The sequence below is a fragment of the Sebastes fasciatus genome, chromosome 2 (genome assembly GCF_043250625.1).
Source record: "Sebastes fasciatus isolate fSebFas1 chromosome 2, fSebFas1.pri, whole genome shotgun sequence".
NCBI lineage: Eukaryota > Metazoa > Chordata > Actinopteri > Perciformes > Sebastidae > Sebastes > Sebastes fasciatus.
In genome coordinates, this window is record NC_133796.1 from 40,450,645 (window position 1) to 40,472,380 (window position 21,736).

At 45.1% G+C, this 21,736-nt stretch overlaps 1 protein-coding gene across 4 annotated transcripts in view; it reads right to left on the bottom strand.

The window, feature by feature from the left end:
• The window catches only part of cemip (cell migration inducing hyaluronidase 1), a 216,654-nt gene that overhangs the window by 27,307 nt on the left and 167,611 nt on the right, over positions 1-21,736 (bottom strand). For all 4 annotated transcript variants that reach the window (XM_074624536.1, XM_074624543.1, XM_074624549.1 and 1 more), the window contains exons 15-19: positions 15,931-16,000; positions 15,238-15,366; positions 11,562-11,647; positions 7,887-8,018; positions 7,474-7,509 (exon numbers count right to left, since the gene is read on the bottom strand). In XM_074624536.1, coding sequence (XP_074480637.1) covers positions 7,474-7,509; positions 7,887-8,018; positions 11,562-11,647; positions 15,238-15,366; positions 15,931-16,000 — 453 coding nt within the window. The remainder of the gene's footprint in view (positions 1-7,473; positions 7,510-7,886; positions 8,019-11,561; positions 11,648-15,237; positions 15,367-15,930; positions 16,001-21,736) is intronic.

The following is a 21,736-nucleotide window of genomic DNA, read 5'->3' on the forward strand; positions in this document are numbered from 1 at the left end:
GCTTGAGTGCGCTGCGGCCGTATGAGTGCTTTTGTTTAAAGCGTTTCAGAGGCACGCTCCGCCACGGTAGCAGCCTAGCTTGTGTGTAGAACAGCGGCACTGTGTTTTCGCTGTTGCCAGCTGGCATAGTAAGATAATTGTGTACTGTTGAGTTCGACAGTAGCTGTTAATAGTGACAGCATAGTATTAGCTGTGTACTAATATTGTGGATGACATGTTGGGCTCGCATGTCTGTAACACCTGTATGGCCCCCCTCCACACTGAGGATGGCCATGATCAGTGCCCTGCCTGTCTGGGGATTGAACACCTCAGGGCAGGTGTCTCTGACAACCCCTGTATGTGCTGTAGCTTTATGCCACTGTCTGTGAGAATGGCTAGAATTGCAGAGATAGGTGGTGATACTGGGCTGGCCCCTGCTAGTGGGCCTGCAGACCCAACAACATCTAAGAGACGCAGGGCGGTCTCACGTGGTCCACCAAAAAGACTCAAAAGAGTGGACACTTTAGCTCTCAAAGTCGGCAGTCTGTCATCAGAGTTTGCCCAGATTAAAGAGCTCCTGTTCAATCTCCAGCCTGTTAATAGGAGGCCAGTTACCGGTGGTGACTCCGCCACAAGGGACTCGCCTTCTCAGGATGATGATGATGATGATGTACTATCAACTGCAGCCTCCTGCAGTTTGTTTACAGACATGGGGCAGGACGTGGAGAAAGCCACAGCCTCTCAAGCCTCTGATGCCTTTTCTCAAGGGTCTGATGGCGGATCATTACATGGGTCAGCAGCTGGCCATGCCACAATGAAGCCAGCAATTCGGATGGCTTTAGCACGCCTGGGGCTGGACGAAGCGCCGGTTACAGCAGCTCCGTCAAGCGCCTTTTTCAGGCAAACGCCACAGTCCACTGCCTTTTCAGTCCCTCCTTCTAAGCCCTATATTGAAGAGCTCCAGAGGTGCTGGGCAGACCCTAAGTTGTTTTCCCATCACACCAGTGATTGCAGAAACTTGGCTGCCATGCAGGAGGCAGGTAGCTATGGGTTAGACCGTATGGGCCCGGTCGAGCCTGCCATTGCCTCTTTAATAGTATCCCCAGATGAGGCTCTCAGAACTGATGCCCGCTGTCCCCGTCCTCAGTGTCGACTGACCGATGATCTCCTTGCAAGGAGTTATAACATAGCAGCACGAATGGGGCGTATGGGCAATTCATTTTCCCACCTCATCCTGGCTCTGTCTCAGAGCCTGCAGGAAACTGGTACGGACCCCGCTGCTCAGACCCTCAGTGATGCATCCCTTCAGGCATTTGCTTTCATGTCTAGGGAGCTTGGAAGGTTGATGTCAACCATGACGCTGGCACGCCGCCAGGTCTGGCTAGCGCAGTCCCCTCTGGCGGAGGGGTGTCGTCGCACCCTCCGTTCCCTTCCAGTGGTTCCGGGGCAGATGTTTGGGCCGGCTGCTCAGCAGGCACTAGAGCGTAGTGCACAAGCAGATCAAGCCAGGCAGCAGTTTGCTGGCCTGCGGCGGGGCCCAATTCCAAGGCAGAGGGATCTTTTTACACCTGGTCCCAGCCATTCTTATCCACCTGCTCGCCCAGGTGGACGAGCTAGAGCCTCTCGCTATTCTGGGCAATATGATAAGCCGCGGCAGGCTCTTTCCCGGCCGGCTTTTCAGATGCCAAGAGGACCAGCCCCCAGGTTTCGCCCCCCTAAAGGCTTTAGGGGGCGGGGGGGTCGGACCTGAGGCTCGAGGGGCCGGTGTCGGACACTTCTCACAGCAGCACCTCAGCTACTGGGAGAGGGAGACCACAGACCCTTGGGTGGTGTCCACTCTGTCCAAGGGATACACGTTACAGTTCCGATGCCGGCCACCCACTTTCTGCGGGTTCAGAATGTCTGTGGTCACAGATCCCGCAAAATCCCTGGCCCTCAGCCAGGAACTAGTAACCCTCATAGAGAAAGACGCCATAGAGCCTGTAGAGTGGCATACACGGCTCAGTGGGTTTTATTCAGTGTATTTTCTAATTCCGAAGAAGGATGGCGGGTTCCGCCCAATCCTAGACTTGAGAGGGTTGAACAAGTTTTTAAAGGTCCGGCCATTCCGCATGTTGCGGATGACGGATGTTCTCCAGTCAATTGCACAAGGGGCCTGGTTTGTATCAATAGATCTCAAAGATGCCTATTTTCATGTGCCTATTGCCCCCCACCACAGGCAATTCCTAAGGTTTGCCTTTCGAGGACGGGCTTACCAATTCAAGGTGATGCCTTTCGGTCTCTCACTGGCCCCTCGCATATTTACGAGGTGCGTGACAGCTGCTCTTTCCCCCATGCAAGCCAGGGGTTTGACAATCTTGCCGTACCTGGACGATTGGCTACTCATTTCTCCAACTGTGGAGCACGCAGTCAGAGACACAGCTACGCTCTTAGGTCATGTAAGCCAGCTGGGCCTTACAGTGAACTACACCAAGAGCAATCTTACGCCCAGTCAGCGGGTAGATTACCTGGGCATGACACTCGACTCACAGTCAATGAGAGCATTCCTTTCCCCAAAGAGAGTGGAGGCTGTTCTGCAACTTATCGGTTGCTTCCAGAGGGGCAGGGTTTTGAAGTACGGCCTCTTTCTCAGGCTGCTGGGCATGCTGACAGCAGCATCCATGGTCGTCCCTCTGGGTCTTCTTTCCTTACGGCCCCTTCAAATCTGGGTCAACGGACTCCACTTGGACCCCAAGTGGCACAGGGGCAGGAGCGTGAGAGTGTCCAACTCTTGCTGCCGAACATTGAAGCCGTGGAGGAGCAAGGTGTATCTGACCACGGGGGTTCCTCTGGGGGTAATCCCCTCCCGTCGAGAGGTTGTGGAGACAGATGCCTCACTTTTGGGATGGGGTGCAGTCTGGCAGCGCAGGACCATCAAGGGCCGATGGAGCGTGCAGCAGAGGTTAGAACACATAAATGTGCTCGAACTCAGAGCAATATATCTGGCACTACGACATTTTCTCCCAGTACTGAAGAACCGGCATGTACTCGTCCGGACAGACAGCACATCAGCGGTATATCATATCAACCATCAGGGAGGCACCAGGTCCAGGCAGAGTCTGCGAGTGTCACAGCAGCTCCTTACGTGGGCATTTCCCCACTTCCTGAGCCTCAGGGCCGTACATCTCCCAGGCGCGCAAAACATTGCGGCAGATGTTCTCTCCCGCCAGGGGCCGCCAGAGGGAGAGTGGAGACTCCACCCAGAGGTAGTGGGAGTGATTTGGAGCCGATATGGCAGAGCGGAAGTGGACGTCTTCACCTCAGAAGCGTCAGCACATTGTCCCCTCTGGTACTCCCTAAGGGAGAGGACCAGCCCTCTGGGGCAGGATGCCCTCGCTCACACTTGGCCAGCATGCCTTCTGTATGCCTTTCCACCGATTCCACTCATTCGTGGACGCTGGACAGAGTCCAAGTAGGAGGCCACAAACTACTGCTGGTAGCCCCCAACTGGCCAGGCAGGCCGTGGTTTCCAGTGCTCCTGAAACTGGTCAATGGGGAGCCATGGCGTCTCCCAAGGAGACCAGACCTTCTCTCTCAGCTGGAAGGACGCATATGGCATCCGAATCCAGATCGCCTTCAGCTGTGTGTCTGGCCATTGGAAGCCAGGATCCCCTCCTGGCATCCTGTGACCAGTCAGTGATCCATACGGTGTTGAGTTCGAGGGCCCCCTCCACTAGGTCCCTCTACGCTAATCGATGGAAGCTTTTTTCCCAGTGGTGCAAGACAAAAGGTGAGGTACCAGAGAGTTGCTCAGTGGCCATTATTCTGCGTTTCCTGCAGTCATTGTTGGATGGTGGCAGATGTGCATCAACTTTGAAAGTATATGCAGCTGCCATTTCAGTGGGTCACTTGAGGGTGGACAACCAGACAGTGGGGTCACACTATCTGGTTAGTCAGTTCTTGAAGGGCGCACAGAGGCTTAGACCACCAAGAGTCACTGTAGTGCCATCATGGGACTTGAAATTAGTGTTAAGGGTTCTGTGTCAACCCCCGTTTGAACCGTTGGAACAGGCAGAACTGAGGTGGTTGTCTGCCAAGACAGCATTTCTGCTTGCCATCACATCAGCGAAGCGAGTGGGTGAACTTCACGCCCTATCAGTGAGCGAGATGTGCATACGTTGGTACCCAGAGGGTTCAGGGGTTACTCTCCTACCAAATCCATCCTTCATGCCAAAGAGGGTGCCTCCCTCGCATGTAAACCAAGCCATTGAATTGGCGACATTCAGTCAGCCAGGTTCATCTGAGGGGCCAGAGGAACCGTCAGTGCTACTGTGCCCGGTTCGGGCACTCAAAGCGTATGTGGAGGCCACTGCCAACTTACGTAAAACTGACCAACTTTTTGTTTGCTATGGGGGCTGTAAGAAGGGCGAACCCCTATCAAAACAGAGACTATCTAATTGGATTGTGGATGTGATTCTACATGCTTATAGGTCAGAGGGCTTGCCTCTACCTAGTAATGTGAAGTGCCACTCTACTCGGAGTGTATCCACATCTTGGGCAGCCTTGAAAGGAGTCTCTCTGCAAGACATCTGTGCTGCGGCGACCTGGGAGTCTTCATGTACCTTTGGTCGCTATTACCGTGTTAATGTGGCTGCTCCGCATGCTGTGGCAACAGCCGTCCTATCAACGGCTTCCATTCCTTAGTGCGGTAAGCATTCCTCGTGACTTTGCTGGTATAAGTCATCCAGTGCTAAAGCACCGTCCTCTGGCGGTCAGTAAGAATGAAATAGAACGTGAGTTACGGATGTAACTACGGTTCTATGAATTCTGGATGACCGCCAGAGTTGTCTGTCACTCGGAATCTGGGCGAGAAGATTCTGAAGGAACAGATTGCGTGATGACGTAGGGGTTTTATACTGGGGCATGCGCCATACGTCATCACATGGTCACAGGTGACTTTGTTGGTATAATTACTCGACCTGCGCATATGCGAGATGGAGATATCCAGTGCTAAAGCACCGTCCTCTGGCGGTCATCCAGAATTCATAGAACCGTAGTTACATCCGTAACTCACGTTATTACTGCAGGGGCACAATCTTCTACAATATGATGTTGGTATTAAAAGTAGACTGATAAAGAAAGTCCTTTTTCTGATAATCAAAAGTGGAAGTAGACTATGAATGATAAATCACAGTGTATATGGTTCCAGTGGTGTTTCTAAATTCTCTCCTCAACTGTTAGCGATATAGTTGCTGAACTGGAAAATGAGAAACCTGAAAGCTGAAACCATTTTGAATAATGAACGTACCGCATTACAGTACATTACATTCTGCAGTGTTCCTCAATCAACGGTGTGGGGCACAACTTATAGAAGTCCATCGACCATCCAGTTCCACTGCAGTTTAGCTGATTTACCTGTTGTGCTTATTTTCAGGTTCATACTTGTATTTTGGGTTTCTACTAAAACATGTTTACATGCTGTAATGTTCAAAAAACGCTTTGTTTTTCTCATACTGGCTGTGCTGCAGCACGTCATTTCACCCTCTGTCTGAAACGCTCTGTTTGAGCTCCTGCCCCAGTGTGTTACTTGGTGACATCACCACGTTACTAAAGAAAAGGCAGGTCTTCAAGCGAGGCGTTTCAGGCAGTTCAGGAGCAGTGTTTGGGTGGGGGAGACTAACTGTGGACTTTGTAACTTTGTAACATGCACAAAAAACTAAATAACACACTAAAGGAAAGGGAAAAAAAGCATAATAGGTCCACTTAAAGGAACAGTGTGTATGATTTAAGGGATCCATTAGCAGAAATGGAATATAACATTCATAACTGCATATGCACATCTTGTACCTCCAGAATTTGACAGGTACTGTAGTAACTAAAGCCGTTTTTGTGTATAGCCCCGTTTCCACTGCAGGAACTTTCCCCCGGAACCAGGAACCTTTTGAGGAACTCGAAATTTCGTTTGGACCACACGAACCAGGGTCTAAATAAAGATCCTGGGACATTTTTGGGGCCTTTTTACCCCCCAATAAGGCCCTGGTCGGGGGTGGGTGGGGGTAGTACTTTATGAAAGTAGCAGAACTTTCAGGGTGGAGTTTACAGGGATGACCGTGTGAAACACACACACACACAGCGCTGCTTCAACTGTACCACTTCATGCATAAAACAAGGAAGTACTCGAGTATCAATTTAGGACAATTTTAGGACGAAGGGAGAGCATTTCTCTTTGTTTTATAACATTAAAAGTAAAGTTAGGCTCTGGTGTCGGCCTCCCGACTCATTTAAAAAAAGACAGAAAAAAAAGAGAGAAAAAAGAGAGAGAGATCGCCTAAGCGAGAGGGTGAGCGGTAGAAGAGAGAGAGAGAGAGAGAGAGAGTGGTGCTGGGAATGAGAGATGGAAAAGTTATTTTCTGATTGTTTCCCGACGTTAACGTCCTAAGGCATCAAACCATCAAACCCTCAACAGATGATTTACTGTGCAGACAGACGCTCTTAGTTTCATTTCCCTCTGCTGCATTTCATTCATTACATCCGACGTGCATCAGTAAATATATGCAGCAGTAGATGTCATCGCTGTGAGACAAAATTGTTTTTTTAGAGTAAACAGGCGGACACACTGAACTTCAGGCTGCTCTTTCATACGTTAGCGGACTAATTTGCCTAATTTACAAGGTCTTTAGACTGTGGTGAAAACACAGACAACAGTGGGCTGATTTAGTTCCTTGAAAAGTAGTTCTAGGGACTAAAAAGTCCCGGGAACTTTTGGTGGAAACCCAGCTTATGTATCCAGTGAAACATCTGCACAACATAAAAACGGTTCAATCTTTCTTTCTTTGTCCTCTTTTCTGTTGGTAAACAACAAAACTGTGCATCACCGATAACATCTGGTAAGAAAGGTGACAGACCGCCATCTGACCTGACCAAAATGTGTTTGTCTATGGTGACATTTAAAATGATCGATCACAGATAAAGAGGCGACCAAAGGTCATCTTTTTTTAGCTTTACGGGCACACAGCCCCCGACCCTCACTGGCCTGCCTTACGTCTTCATTTTGCCTAAAACTCTGTTGACCCACTGAAGACGGATTTTTCAAGATTCATACACTCTGGAGACAAAAACACATCTGGATGGAGAGAAATGAAGAGAAAAAAAAATGCGTTCACACCTTCACGCAGACATATTTAGTGTGGAGGTACCGTATGCAGCCGGAGGCCCCCCTGCTTTGTAAAGTCAGTTGAAAACTTCTCACCAATTCCCACCTCTGTGACCATCGCACCCCTAAATTACTTTTCACGCTGCATCAAAGCGCTCCGTTTCCCAGCGCATCCTAAACAGACTCCTTATAAGGTGTTTTCCAATTACTCTTACAGACAGAGAGAGAGAGAGAGAGAGAGAGAGAGAGAGAGAGAGAGAGAGAGGAGAGAGAGGATCCTGCATCGCCACTTGTAAATACAAACAGAAGCCCATTATTTCTATCCATAGAGATATGAACAGTAGAGGGGGGGGGGATCTTACCTCGCCAGAGTGAGGCCAATGCCATTATCAGCAAATCTAAACAAGAAAGAGAGAATATTATCACTGTGAGCACAGCGACAGTCTGAGGTCTCTAGGGAACACACACACACACACACACACACACACACACACACACACACAACACACACACACACACACACACACACACACACGGAGTATGAAGGAGATAGTTATTATTAGATAAGGATGAATTTCTCACTTTCATCTCTGTCGTGAAATGTGCAAAAAAAAACACGACCCATGCTATCTGAGACTCATCATTTTAAACGACATTCGGTTTCACTGAAAGTTGACCGACTTCGCTCAGACTAATGTATATTCACTCAATTAATGGATCCATATCAATATCCCCTTATCAATGCATGCACGCTATGTGGTATAGGTGTACTCACTGGCAGTCATCCAGCCAGACATCCCCTCCTCTCAGCCAGGCTCCGTGCTCCTGGTTCTTATAGGCTACCAAATGGTGGATCAGAGCAGGGACTCTGGGTTTGAAGGGATCCGCATCCTGGTGGGGGCCATACCTAAACAATTCAACAGCAACCCCCAACACCACAGACATACAGAGGGCAGAAATACAGTGTTTACTTGTAATTTAATTGTATTTAAATGCATTGTATATGTATGTGCTGTATGTCCAACCCCTTATGCCCGGTTCAGACTACACAATATCAGCCCGACTATAGCCCGACACGGCCGTCGTAGGGGATCGGGAACGATAAATGAGTGTCGTGTGCGAAAATCGATCCTCTTATCTAGTGTAGTGTGTCATAGTACACGACAACCGACGCCACATCTGGGACGCCCCACGACACCCCGAGGAAAAGTCAACTGGGTTGGTAATTCAGTAACTTTTTCATGCTAGTTTTACGCCTATAGATAAGTTTACTCTCGCTTGAAGTTATAATCCTTCAGATTTCAGTCCTGGTTGATTTAATGACACCTGTGGTTACTGTTGGCTTTAAAAAATACAGGTTCTATAGAGCTCAATTTGAAACAACAGTAGAAGAGTCAGCTCGGTCGCACGAAAAGAGGCACAAATGACACATAACTCGCAAGGCATTTAGCGTGCAGTAAGAACACTGCTCTTGCTTTTGCCATGCCAGGAGTACGCCATGCAGTCTGTACTGACTGCAATGTAAACGCCTCCATGTAAATACGCGACGCTCAGAGCTGGTGAGAGTGAGAAAGTGAGAGTGCTTATGGTAGGAGGGAGGAGAGGTGGAGAGGTCCAACAAACACAGGACTTTCAACCAGGAGACCATACCCAGAGTACGTATTGTACTTAGGTTACGTACTTATTTTAAGCCCAAATGACAAACGAAAAGCCTAAAATGTGTCTTCATGACAAGCAGAATGTCCTCGGTGGTGTATCTGTTTAGAGCACCAAACAAACTGGGCTGAGAGGATTCATCCAACACTGTCGTCAAACACAGTGACGCCAAACATACGATCGAATGTTGTGTTCCACATGACCTGAAATGCACCAGTATTTCTTTTAGTACTTATGCTTATGTTCCATAGTGTGTCCAAACATCCTCATTGGGGTTTAATTCTCAGATGTGTGGAAAGATGACTTGCATAGCTGACGTGAAACATTGTGCAAGAAATTCTAACTTCTTACATAATTATATGTTTCTTCTTTGAGTTGTTAACAAGATTTTAGCAAACAACTATGACATTTAGGCAGATTTACATATGAAACACTTCGTATTTGTGGTGGAACATGAATCCACTTAGTCCAAATGTGCTCAGTGTTTGATTAGATCAAACTGTAAAACTCCCACCGTGAACAACAGTGTAAAGGCTATTGCTTTAGGGCACTGCTTAGCTTTTTTTTCGTCTTAAAAAAGAACAGAGTAGTCAGATTTTAATGTCATTATTAGTCAGTGGGTTTTTATTTTCCATCTTGTGTTATGAATTCTGTATATTCTATCTTATTTTATCTTTAATAATGTGTTTCTTGAAGACAACATCTCAACTAATATCCCAAAAGAAAAACATGAATGCTTTCATCTCTCTACTATGGAAGTCCCCCTTTCCCCTCTCATTTAAATCCTGGCTATGTGAAATCTCATCTCTCCTGAAACTGGAACACATTAAGTTCACTATGAGAGGCTCTCTACTCCAACTGGCAACCGCTAATTAGCTATATTGACAGGTTGCCCACTGGCCACATTGCACCGTAATAACACATTCTGAGCTTACACATATGTATGCACTGTTGGCCGTCCGCCGCCGGCCCGCTATGACCTTTTAATGGTGCTACGACGTCCTGGGTGCAATGTCTGCCTACTGACCTGATATCATTTCTGTTTGGCTTTCTAAACTATTTATCCACTTAGATGATATCTGTGCTTCAGGCTTATTGATATTGTTAATATGTATATATGGGGGCGGCACGGCGGTGCAGTGGTTAGCACTGCCGCTTCACAGCAAGAGGGGTCGCAGGTTCAAACCCGGCTTGGGGCCCTCCTGTATCGAGTTTGCATGTTCTCCCCGTGTTAGCGTGGGTGTTCTCCGGGTGCTCAGGTTTCCTCCCACAGTCCAAAGACATGCTAGGTTAGGTTCATTGTTGACTCTAAATGTCCCGTAGGTGTGAATGTGAGCGTGAATGGTTGTCTGTCTCTATGTGTCAGCCCTGTTTTCAGGCTTTAAAAAATCTGTGACGGGAGACTTTGACCAATCACAGGTCATTTCAGAGAGAGCGTTCCTATTGGCTGTGCTCCAGTCATGTGACACAAACGTTCTCATTTTACAGCTAAACCGTGCACTGCAAGATGATTCTGAAAACATTTGACTGTTTGGTCGGAGTTCAGAGTGATTGACAGCCGGCTCTCATAGACATCAGATGGACAGCAGACCTCAGATCAGCTCTTACTGCTTGTTTTCCTCTGGTCTGTAAAATCTAGCAGATGCCGTTAGGAGCACCGGAGGACACAGAGGCACATGATTTGTTTTTCAGGTTACCTGTTTTATGTACAACTGTCACGATATATGATATATATATTATAAAAATATATATTTTTTAATCATATTAACTCCAATCTCGCCACTTCAGCTTTAATTATTAAATCATTAAATCAGTCATTATCAATTAAATATTTTAATCTACTAATTTATTTATCTGTTTTTAATTTATTTATCTATTATTTTTATTATTTCTGGTATTATTATTATTATTTATTTATTTAATTATCATTAACATATTTCTGTTTGAGTATGGTTGTGTATGTAGGTGTGTCTTTGTATGTATGTATGTATGTATACAAATATGTGTGTGTATGTAAGTCACTATTCATCCTTATGCAATTTCTGCCATTATTATTTACTCAACTTTCACTCCCATACTTTCTATCCGGAGGGGGGATTGTTAAATCTGAATGTTTGGTACACACTTTTATGCGCTTTCTTTCAATATTGAAACAAAAACCCAAATATGTTTCTTTTGCACCCTGTCTTTCAATGTTTCATGTTTTATGTAAAGTGCTTTGAATTGCCTTGTTGCTGAAATGTGTTGCACAAATAAACTGGCCTTGCTCTGATTTGACCCCTTCTGGACCTGGCATAAGTATGCTATTTGAATCCAGCACTAGAAAGGCAGACTCTGCTGGACAGAATCACAGAGCAGCTCAGAGTGGTGCTGTTGCTGTCCAGTCAGGATCCCTTTCCATTACAAGCTGCTTCTGACCTTTTTAACAGGCGAGGCGCTCCGTGAGAAAGCTTTCCGAGGAAGACAACATTTCAACACTCACAAGAGCATCATTGAAGTGAAGAGGGAGTGGAGTGTAGGGTGGATTCATATTGAAATGATGAGGTCAGGGTGACACATTGGTCCGATCACACATGGGACTAACTTTTTACAGAGTTGAGTTGATTTCAATACAAGTAATCTCACTTCTACCCGGGTAGGATTTCAAGTGCCGCTCCCTGCTATGGTTCTATACCAAATACCAACATCTGTCGGTTACAAAACATCAACAGGAAACATAACAGACTGCAAACCCATCATGCTGAATTAAACTGGCTGTGAGCTCAGCGTGTCAAACAGGGTGAGTGAGTCTGACCTGGCTCCAATCATGGACAGGAAGGGTCTCTTGTCCTTGACGTTGGCCTGGGTGGTCTTTACTCCGTTATCAAGGATCATTCCAGCCTGCAACAGAAAGAAGATCAACTACATGATCAAGTGGAATAAGACAGAAAAGAAAGAAGTTGTCCTTATGAAGGAGGTTGATGTACCCAGGTTAATAGTTTCTATTGGGCTGCAACAAAGTCTCCATTATAAATGCAAAATGAATATTCACTCTACAGGCTTCCAACCCAAATTACACTCTTGTTATTATAATTTTTTTCTCAACAACTGACCCTTTATTAGAGCTGAAACAATTATTTAAATGTTATTTCCTCCCTTCATGTGAAGAGTGCATTTGTGGTAGATTTAATGAAGCTGTTGACTTAACCTGATCTGTTCGCTTTTTGCTCTGGTTCTAAAATGTAAGTAGAAGGGCTGTCAATTAATTAAAATATTATAATTTTAGGCTGTTGAAGGGACTGTTTGTAATTTCTTATACAAATAAATCATTGCAGGTCGGTGTCCCATGCGCGCTCCCGTGTGGCTACGCTGTTCAGACTCAGACTCCAACACAAACTACACGGAAGCACCAAAACCTCTTGGTTGTATCTAGTGAAGTCCGTCTGTTAAACAGTGTCGGCCGCGGTCGGAGGACGCGGGGGAGACCGTAGCTTTGGTCTCCAGGACCGGAGTCTCTGCTGTACTCTGCTCCTCTGCCTGCCTTCACTCACACACACCGCTCGTTCTCCTTCGCTCTCTCACTCCACTCTCACGTGCATGCGCGCACACTCCACACTGCAGAAGAGTTAGTTTAGCTCTGAGAATATCTAGTGAATGTACAGTGGACGTTTGTGCAGAAATAACTGCTGCAGCTCCTCCAGACCAACAGAGGTTTCCCGTGTCTTGTGAAGTGAGAAACGTTATCGTCTCCGACCAAAACTCCGGCGTCTCCCCTGTTCCCTCCGGCCGCGGTCGGGAGGCTGAGGCAGGAAAAGCCAACACTAGGATCAGCATTGATTCATGGAGAGACCTTCGTCTGGTCAGCTAACATTACTGCCAAGCAGCTGAAATATAGAGTGATATTGTGCTTTTAGCTGACGTGTGTCTCCTCACTGTTTTGAGCGATTGTCGTTCATGTCTATGTAGAGCGAGCACAAGCGTGAGCAACAGGACGCTGACTTTCGTTGACTTAACGGCCACAGGTGTCGCTGTTAACAAGACATTTCTGATTCTTACAAACAGCCCCTTTAAATAACGCTCTAAACTTACACAACATTTTGGCGAAGAAAATGGGTTCTATGGGTACCCACGAGTCTCCCCTTTACAGACATGCCCACTTTATGATAATCACATGCAGTTTGGGGCAAGTCATAGTCAAGTCAGCACACTGACACACTGACAGCTGTTGTTGCCTGTTGGGCTGCAGTTTGCCATGTTATGATTTGAGCATATTTTTTATGATAAATGCAGTACCTGCGAGGGTTTCTGGACAATATCTGTCATTGTTTTGTGTTGTTATTGATTTGCAATAATAAATATATGCATACATTTGCATAAAGTAGCATATTTGCCCACTCCTATGTTGATAGGAGTATTAAATACTTGACAAATCTCCCTTTAAGGTACATTTAGAATGGCTAAAAAATGTGTGATTAATTTGCAATTAATCACGATTAAATATTTGAATCGATTTACAGCCCTAATATATAATTTTATGGCAGTTTTTTGATGCAGACATTTTTTGTCAGAGCAACCTTTTTTTAAAGGGATGCACAAGGGTTAATAGAAATTGAAGGTAGAGTGACACACCCCATGTAGAGGTAACTGGAATACATCACTGACTTTAAATCAAGCATAAACTTGTACTTGTTTCAGAGCTCTTAAAGCACAATACTGTAACTTTTCCTGACAAAAAAATACAAATAGCACAAACGATAAAAACATCCTCAGCCAGTTTGCTGCTTCAAAACAAACACAGCCACTGTGTTGCTGCTGCGAACGGCCAAACCTGCAGCCCTGACACAACCTTCTCTCCTCCTCACAAACATCCCGGGGTGGCAGCCTGACATGAGTTATGCTCCCATTAGGATGATCCAAATTAAAAGTGAAGAAGGGAAGGATAGAGTGAGATGCTAGGGAAAAGAACTCACAGTTGGGGCGCGGAGAAAAGGAGGGTGATAACAACAACACTTCCTCTCCAGCAGCGCCTCATAAATCTCTCTCTGCTCCAGCGGTGCTGTGCTGTGCTGTGCTGTGCTGTGCTGTGCTGTGCTGTGCTGCGCTTGATGCCGCAGGCTCCTCCAAACTCTGTCCTGTCCTCTCCATCTCATCCCCTCTCCTTTGGCTCACTTTCTTCCGTTTCTGTTGTCTGTCCTCGATTTTGTTATTCTCACTATTCACCTGTTCCTTGTCCTCTCTTTGTTACTAAGCAGGTCACATCCGACACCTTTCTCTCCCCTCCTTAGCTCTTAGAGATGTTGTGTTTTTAATATTCAAAATGAATACTGATAAAGTACAGGTTCCTTTAAAACAAAAACTGGACATAATGAGTTCCAAACGTATCAGCGTGCTGCGTTAGCTGCTGGTTTTCAGCCCTGGTAACACCTTTGAGAAACAATACCAATAAACCAGGTCACTGTGATATACAGACTTCTAGTTATGGAAAGTCATGGAAAAAGTCATTGGGGTCATTTAAGGAACCCTGGGACTATTATTCTTATTCTTAAGGCCTTCTGGAGAGACCTAAAACTCTTTTCCCGATAAGAAAACAGTTTCTCGAAAAAAACAGGAAAGGTGTCATCTCGGTTGAGAAGCTGTATGTTGATGGACAACTCTTCCACGACAACGAACTGACACCTTGGCTATTCTAAAGCAACTGTACAACCCGTCACAAGACACATATAAATATAAACACCCGCGTCTCCAATGCCCCTCAAACCACCATGTTTTGCTCGCCAGTCAACGACGTAGTAATCACGTCTACATGTTTCTCGTTTTCACCTCCTGTCGTATGTTTAATGTTCCCCCTTTTCTTCTCTTCTATGTTACATGTCTCCCCTGTCTTCTCATTAACCCCTCCTCTCCACAATCCTTAGTCTTAAGGTCTTTACCCACCAGGGGCATGACAAATAAACGACATGAAATGTGAACTACTCGTGAATATTATATGTCTAGGGCTTTTATTGTGAAAGCTAAGAAAGGAAGGAGTGGATCTGGTCTGCGTTGCCTCTGTGAAGGTTGAAAGGAGTAGTAAGGTTTGCCGTCTTTGTTCGGACCACGGAGCCTCCGTGTTGTTGTTTGGTTTTGGCCGGTCCGGCCGTTCAGGAGTCTTCCTGAACTTCCCTGTTTCTGCCATGTTTCTACAGGAGCCCAGAACGGACAAACCAAACACCGGCTTTAGAGAGAGACTTTCACGTTTTTACGTTACCTGAAGGCCACCGTCTCTTGAGCTATTACATCTTTGATTTTGTTTTTAAAGTAAGTGTGTCGGCACTATCTATATGGGTGTAGCTAACCCTGTATAAAAAGACTCCGGACACCGCCGGGGCATTGTTCTGAATGAAAGTGTAACAACCAACCTACTGATGTAAAGGGTATTTTAACGTATATTTTATGGTAAGTACATGGTTCTTACAGAACCCCCCCTCCCACTCCCCAGTCCTCAGACTCACCCTGTAGTTGGAATGGGCTCTGTTGTTGGTGAACTGGCCCATAGGTATGTGTTCAGTGTGTCCGGGTGAGTACAGCCCCTCTGACGGGCCGGTGGGCACATGGTGGAAGATGAACCAGAAACCTGTTTGCTGAGGGATCACAAACAAAACATATTAAAAACAGCCTGTCAAGACTTCGGTTCTTTAATTCCTATAAATGTAGAGCAACACCCGGAAACCAAATGTGCAAATGTGTAGTTTCATGTAGAGGTATTTTTGTTCAAGCTCGCACACACTCACACACACACACACACACACACACACACACACACACACACACACACACACACACACACACACACACACAATACAGCCTGGGCTTTGGCACTCTGCATGTCAGCCTGTCTGTTTTTGTGTTGTTCTTCGCAGGTATGCAAATGAGAGAAGTTATTACACTGGCGAGGATAAATGAGACTCCATTCCGCCCGACGTATCCTTGTAAAATCCCAGAAGTACGATCATAATTGGCACTCTATCATAGTGAAAGTGTGGCGGTGCCTGTGTCTGTTGTCTGCTTGATTCTGAAGTTAATAGGAGTACACAGCCATTAATCTGACCTGGCAACGCGGTAATGAGACAGACCTCCACCTGGAGAGAGATGGGGTGGAGGGGGGTTGGGGGGGAGAAAGTGAAAAGCCGGAGTGAGAAACTCACCTCTGAGCCTGCAGCAGCACAGTTGATGAGGTTGTTATTGGGGTTGGCGATCCAGAAAGTTGAAGTTGCGCTATATAGATGGAGAGTGTTGGACAGGAAAAAAGACAAAAAAGAGTTTGGTTATTGGATTTCACACAAATAGTTTGAACTGGCGATGTAGTGGTAAACAGAGAAAGGATGAACACTGCCTCTCAAAAGACAGCACCGGTAAACGAGGGAGAGAAAATGCTGTTGGTACATAAATGCTATCATTTAATAGCATTTGTGGAAATATTTTTTTCATGATATCAAATCTAAACAGTTTTCATTTAATTGTTTTTCCTATTACTGGTATCTCTTACTTTTTAAATGTTTAGTCCTGTAAGGCGCGAGTAAGTAAATTGAAGGGATTCTATGTAACCTTTTACACGAATAAATCATTTTTTATTGCCAATGTGTGAAGAGGTTGTAACCTAAACTAAACTAGAAGTGCACTCGGAGAGCGCGGACCTCCGCCATGGCAGGTTTCATGTACGTCGCTGCCCCCCTGTGGTGGCCTGTGGTGTTTAAAAAAATTCCTGAAGCCAGATCATGATCCATTGCTGACTTTTGGAGTAATCCTCCAAACGAACAAACCGACAAACAAACCAACCAACAAACTAACCAACCAACAAACCAACAAACAAACCAACCAACAAACAAACCAAACATCAAACCAACCAACAAACAAACCAACCAACAAACCAACAAACCAACGTTGGTGAAAACATAACCTCTTTCCTAGGCCTTTGGCCTTGGCGGAGGTAAAAATGAGACCTTCCGCAACTTTTGGGGTTTCCTCTATGAGCCTGTAGACTGCTTTTAATTTGAAGAACCCCGGCCCGTTTTTCTGGGAAAATCCAACAGATGTTATGTCATGCTAACTCGTGAGTGTTTTAGCCGTAGCTATAACGTTCAGTTAGAAATGGAGTCCGCTAACGCCAACAAACAACCAGCCATCACCACAACTCAGACTCCAACACAAACTCCACGGTCGTACAAAAAAGAAAACAAAGTTACATCTAGTGAAGCCCGACAGGAATGTGACCGACATCGGGGGGGAAACTAGTGTCGTGGGAGAATAGCAAAGCCAGTGTGAAGAGTGTGCGTGCACGTACGTGGGAAGTGAGTGGTGAATGTTGCACTTGTCTGGAAAGTAAACAGTTTAGAAAACTAAACTAACGCTAACTAAACACTAACTAAAAATGGGTAAAGCTCTGTTTTGCTTTTAGCCAGCACTTAACCTTTGTTGTGAATGACTTTATATCTGTAATTAATTGGATTTCAGTTGGTATTTATTCTGGTATCAGCAGGCGGAACATCCAAAGACTACAGTTAATACAAAACGCTGCTGCCACTCTTGGTGGGATCTCTTGTTGGGTCTCTAAACTCTAGAGTACGGTCTAAGACCTGCTCTATATAAAAAGCGTCTCGAGATAACTTCTGTTATGATTTTAGGCTATATAAAAATAAATTGAATTGAATTGTTTAATTAAAAGGTTAATTGTTGACTCTAAATTGCCCGTAGGTGTGAATGTGAGTGTGAATGGTTATCTGTCTCTATGTGTCAGCCCTGTGATGGACTGGCGACCTGTCCAGGGTGTACCCCGCCTTCGCCCAATGTCGGCTGGGATCGGCTCCAGCCCCCCCGCGACCCCTAACGGGATAAGCGGTTGCAGATGAGGATGAGGAGGGGATGAGGATGAATTGTTGTAACTATTTATATGATTTTATATTGTGTATTTATATGATTTTATTTTGTTTAGATTTTCAGTTCTGGGTGTTACTTATTTTTATCATGCTTTTATTGGAAAGCACTTTGTAACCTTGTATTGAAAGGTGCTATATAAATACAATTATTATTATTATTATTATTATTATTATTATTATTATTATTATTATTATTATTATTAGTGTGTTCCAGAGCTGACAGCCCTTTATAGAGAAAGCTGATTGTCCAAATGTAGTTCTACAATGTTACTCTATTACTGTCTTGCCCTTAGATATATCTGGAAAGAGGCTCTGGGACCAAACTGTTAACACATTTATAAACTAATCTGAGAAAACAACAATTGAGTAAAGCTCTCAAAGAGTAGATTGTGTCTTTTTAGTATGTGGCAATGATGCCAGCGGACAGGCTTGTTGTCCATTATTTTCAGTGCCTGATTGTGAGAGAAAATCATAGAGTGCATAAATAAGTGGGCTGCCTGAGTGGGTATGTAATGCCTGACTCATCTAAAACAATCAAGGTCAGTCTCAACTGTTTTCGAAATTCTCGTCATATGTTTATGATCATTTCAGCCTAGAAAGGGGGCAAAATATTGTGCAAAAGTGGGTTTACTCTCTGCTACGTCCCTCATCTGGACTATTAACTGCCCTTAACCTCTCTTCTCAATTATGTAGCCTTAATAAGGATATACGCTCCTCTACCCATCAGCCCCTGCGGCAGCTCAGTCTGGATGAGAAAGGAATTAGCTGTGGTGTAATCAAGGGCTCAGCCGGCTCTAATCAAGGTTCAGCCCCCTCAGGCTCCCCGATGGGTTCTCTGTCAGAGGATGAGAGGGAGGAACGGCCGACACAGACAGCAGACGGGATGTCTCTTTTAGAGCAGCCATGTTTGATGGGTGACAGCGATGATCAAATGATCGCTGCGTTAGAAACGCCCGTTGTCAGACTGACCGTCATGAATGTAACGGTGTGATGTCGAAAGAGAACAAGAGAACGCAGAGTACAGCTCACACAAGCTGGATTCATTCTAACACCCTGGTACGCTTCCATCGTAGGCGCAGTTTGATGCTGCGTCGCACTGTTTCTTTTTATTCTTGTGACTCGCTTTGAAAGCACCGCAACAGACGAGGAACAGATGAAGTTGAAGTGAGGAGTTCTATCTATATGATACCTTACATAAGGTGGCAGCTGGCTGGATGGAGATCACCTGAAAGTTTCCTACTTGCTGTTGGCTATACTGTTTGTCATTTACAGTAAAATATCACAATATAAATAAATGTGTTTTCAGTTTAAAAAATACAAACGTCAATAAGAAGACACATCAAGTTTGATATTATTCATCATTACAATAAATGATTAGTCCTGTGTTATTATAAAAAAATATTGGCTATGTCCGGGGGTTCAGTGAACTAATGCAAACTGTGTCTGTGGCGTCCACAGACGGATTATCATGACCACAGGCCCTGGACACAAACTCCCCACAGACCCACGCTGTACCGAGTACAGAGTACCGAGTACCGAGCAGACATATGAAGGAAAACATAAATGTACACAGAAAAATAATGCGATATTTAAGTAAGAGTAAAGGACGTAGAAATCTCACATATACCTCCAAACCTGGACAACTAAAATCACCAAAGGGAAAATATATTTTCTAGAATTTTGTTGTAAAAAACACACCATCACGAAACATGACAGTGATGGGTTTAGTTCTCCTATACAGCCGTCGGTGTGCTTTATTCCCCCCCCCCCCCCCCCCCCAATACCTGTATGCTTCATCCTCACACCTCACAGCTTTGCTCACATGTTTACATGACTCACACGTTTCCAGACAAAAGCAGCAGCCACAAGTGACAACATATTTTGACTGCTGGCTGTCAGAGAGGATCCAGGCCTGGACGCCTGCATGTAGCAGCTCAGTCTATAGGGGTTAGTGTAGCCTGTACAGTATAGGGGCGCACTGTTAGCCACATAGTTACTGTTCACAGCTGAACCTTGTTGTTTGAGTCTGTATGACCATGTAGAGAGAACTGGGAACAGGCCTTTCTTATTTGAATCTTCCTACTGTCCCATTTATAACTATTCATCATCACTTCTCTCTCTCAGATGTTGCTCTTTTCTGCATCTCCGTCTTCTTGGCTTTTAAATAAGTGTGTCAGTTATTGTCACCTTCTTTTTGACATGACTTCCTTTTCTCTTTTCTTACAGCACAGACATCCCTTTAAATTCATTCTTTTTTTTCCATAAATGTGCAAATTCTTCTGGGTTCCTCAGAAAACACCTTTCACACATGCACCAGGCATAATGAGAAGATTATTCTAGTTCCATTTGCAGGTATGTGCGAAAAAGCAGCTTAGGGGTAATGAATATGAATAGAAATGGCAGATATGCAGTTTAGCTCCGCGGCAGATTAGCACATGGCAGCACTACACCTTAAACCTCTCCTTTTTAACCTCTCCCCCCCCTCTTTGATTCCCTCTGCCTCTCTCCTAAACCCTTCCATCCAAACTCTCTGTCTGTTATTGCAGGTTTACCCATTTGTGGAAACGGGGAGCTGTATTTTATTTTGATAACTAACTGCCAGGATTTGACTGAATGTCAAATAAAGATAGAAATTCTGCCAGAGTCAAGTAGCTTGACTCTCTCATTGAGGTCTGTCATTAAAAGCGTATCCAATGGCGCAAGGACGCTGATAAAAAAACAGCAGGGATGCAGGAAGTAAGTGTGTCCTTTATGTAGAGAAGTGGTAAGCAAGGAGGAGGTCGGGGTGGTGGATGGAAGTGTAGCATGTCTGACTTTAATGCCTGTAGACCGCAGTTTGTGTAATGCCTTCTTTTACTGTATTAACCCACAATTTCTCCCTATAGCCTAAACCATACACATACATGTACGAGAGCTGTTAATCGCTTCAAATATTTATTCACAGTAAATTAACATTTATTATCTGTTCAAAATGTACCCTAAAGGGAGATTTGTGAAGTATTTAATACTCTTATAAACATGGGAGTGGGCAAATATGCTGCTTTATGCAAATGTATGTACATATTTATTCTTGGAAATCAATTAACAACACAAAACAATGACACATATTGTCCAGAAACCCTCACAGGTTCTGCATTTAGCATAAAACAATATGCTCAAATCACAACATGGCAAACTGCAGCCCAACAAGCAACAACAGCTGTCAGTGTGTCAGTGTGCTGACTTGACTATGACTTGCCCCCAAACTGCATGTGATTATCATAAAGTGGGCATGTCTGTAAAGGGGAGACTTGTGGGTACCCATAGAACCCATTTACATTCACATATCTGGAGGTCAGAGGTCAAGGGACCCCTTTGAAAATGGCCATGCCAGTTTTTCCTCGCCAAAATTTAGCGCAAGTTTGGAGCGTTATTTAACCTCCTTCCTGACCAGCTAATATGACATGGTTGGTACCGATGGATTCAATCTAGGTTCATATGATACCAGTATCTTCTCTCTAGCTTTAATACGGAACCACTACAACCTAAAAAGAGTAAGAAATATTTTCAATATCCTCAACTTTCAGGGTGGAGGCCGATCCACGATAGCTGCCAAATGTTCTACAAATCTTTATTTAAGGGCTCACTGAGTTTGGCCGATATATGCCAGGCAGGCCACCAGACACATAACAGACAAATAAACCCTGGGAGTGCTACTGCAATTGATAAAAGACCTGATTTGGTATTTCTCTAATTTGCGTGGGTGACTATTTCTTTGCATTGGTGGAATAAGGGCAGTGTGCACGGCGACAACACAGGACATGGTTGTGTTTTTAGTTGTTTCCTTTCACACAGAGTTGTTCTATCCGATGCCCAGATAGAACAACTCTGTGTGAAAGGAAACAACTAAAAACACAACCATGTCCAGTTGTTTCCTCTGAAGGAGATGGCTGAGATGGATAATTTGTTTTGTCATTGTCAACTGCACGCTACAAGACACACACACGCACGCACGCACGCACGCACGCACGCACGCACGCACGCACGCACGCACGCACGCACGCACGCACGCACGCACACACACACACACACACACACA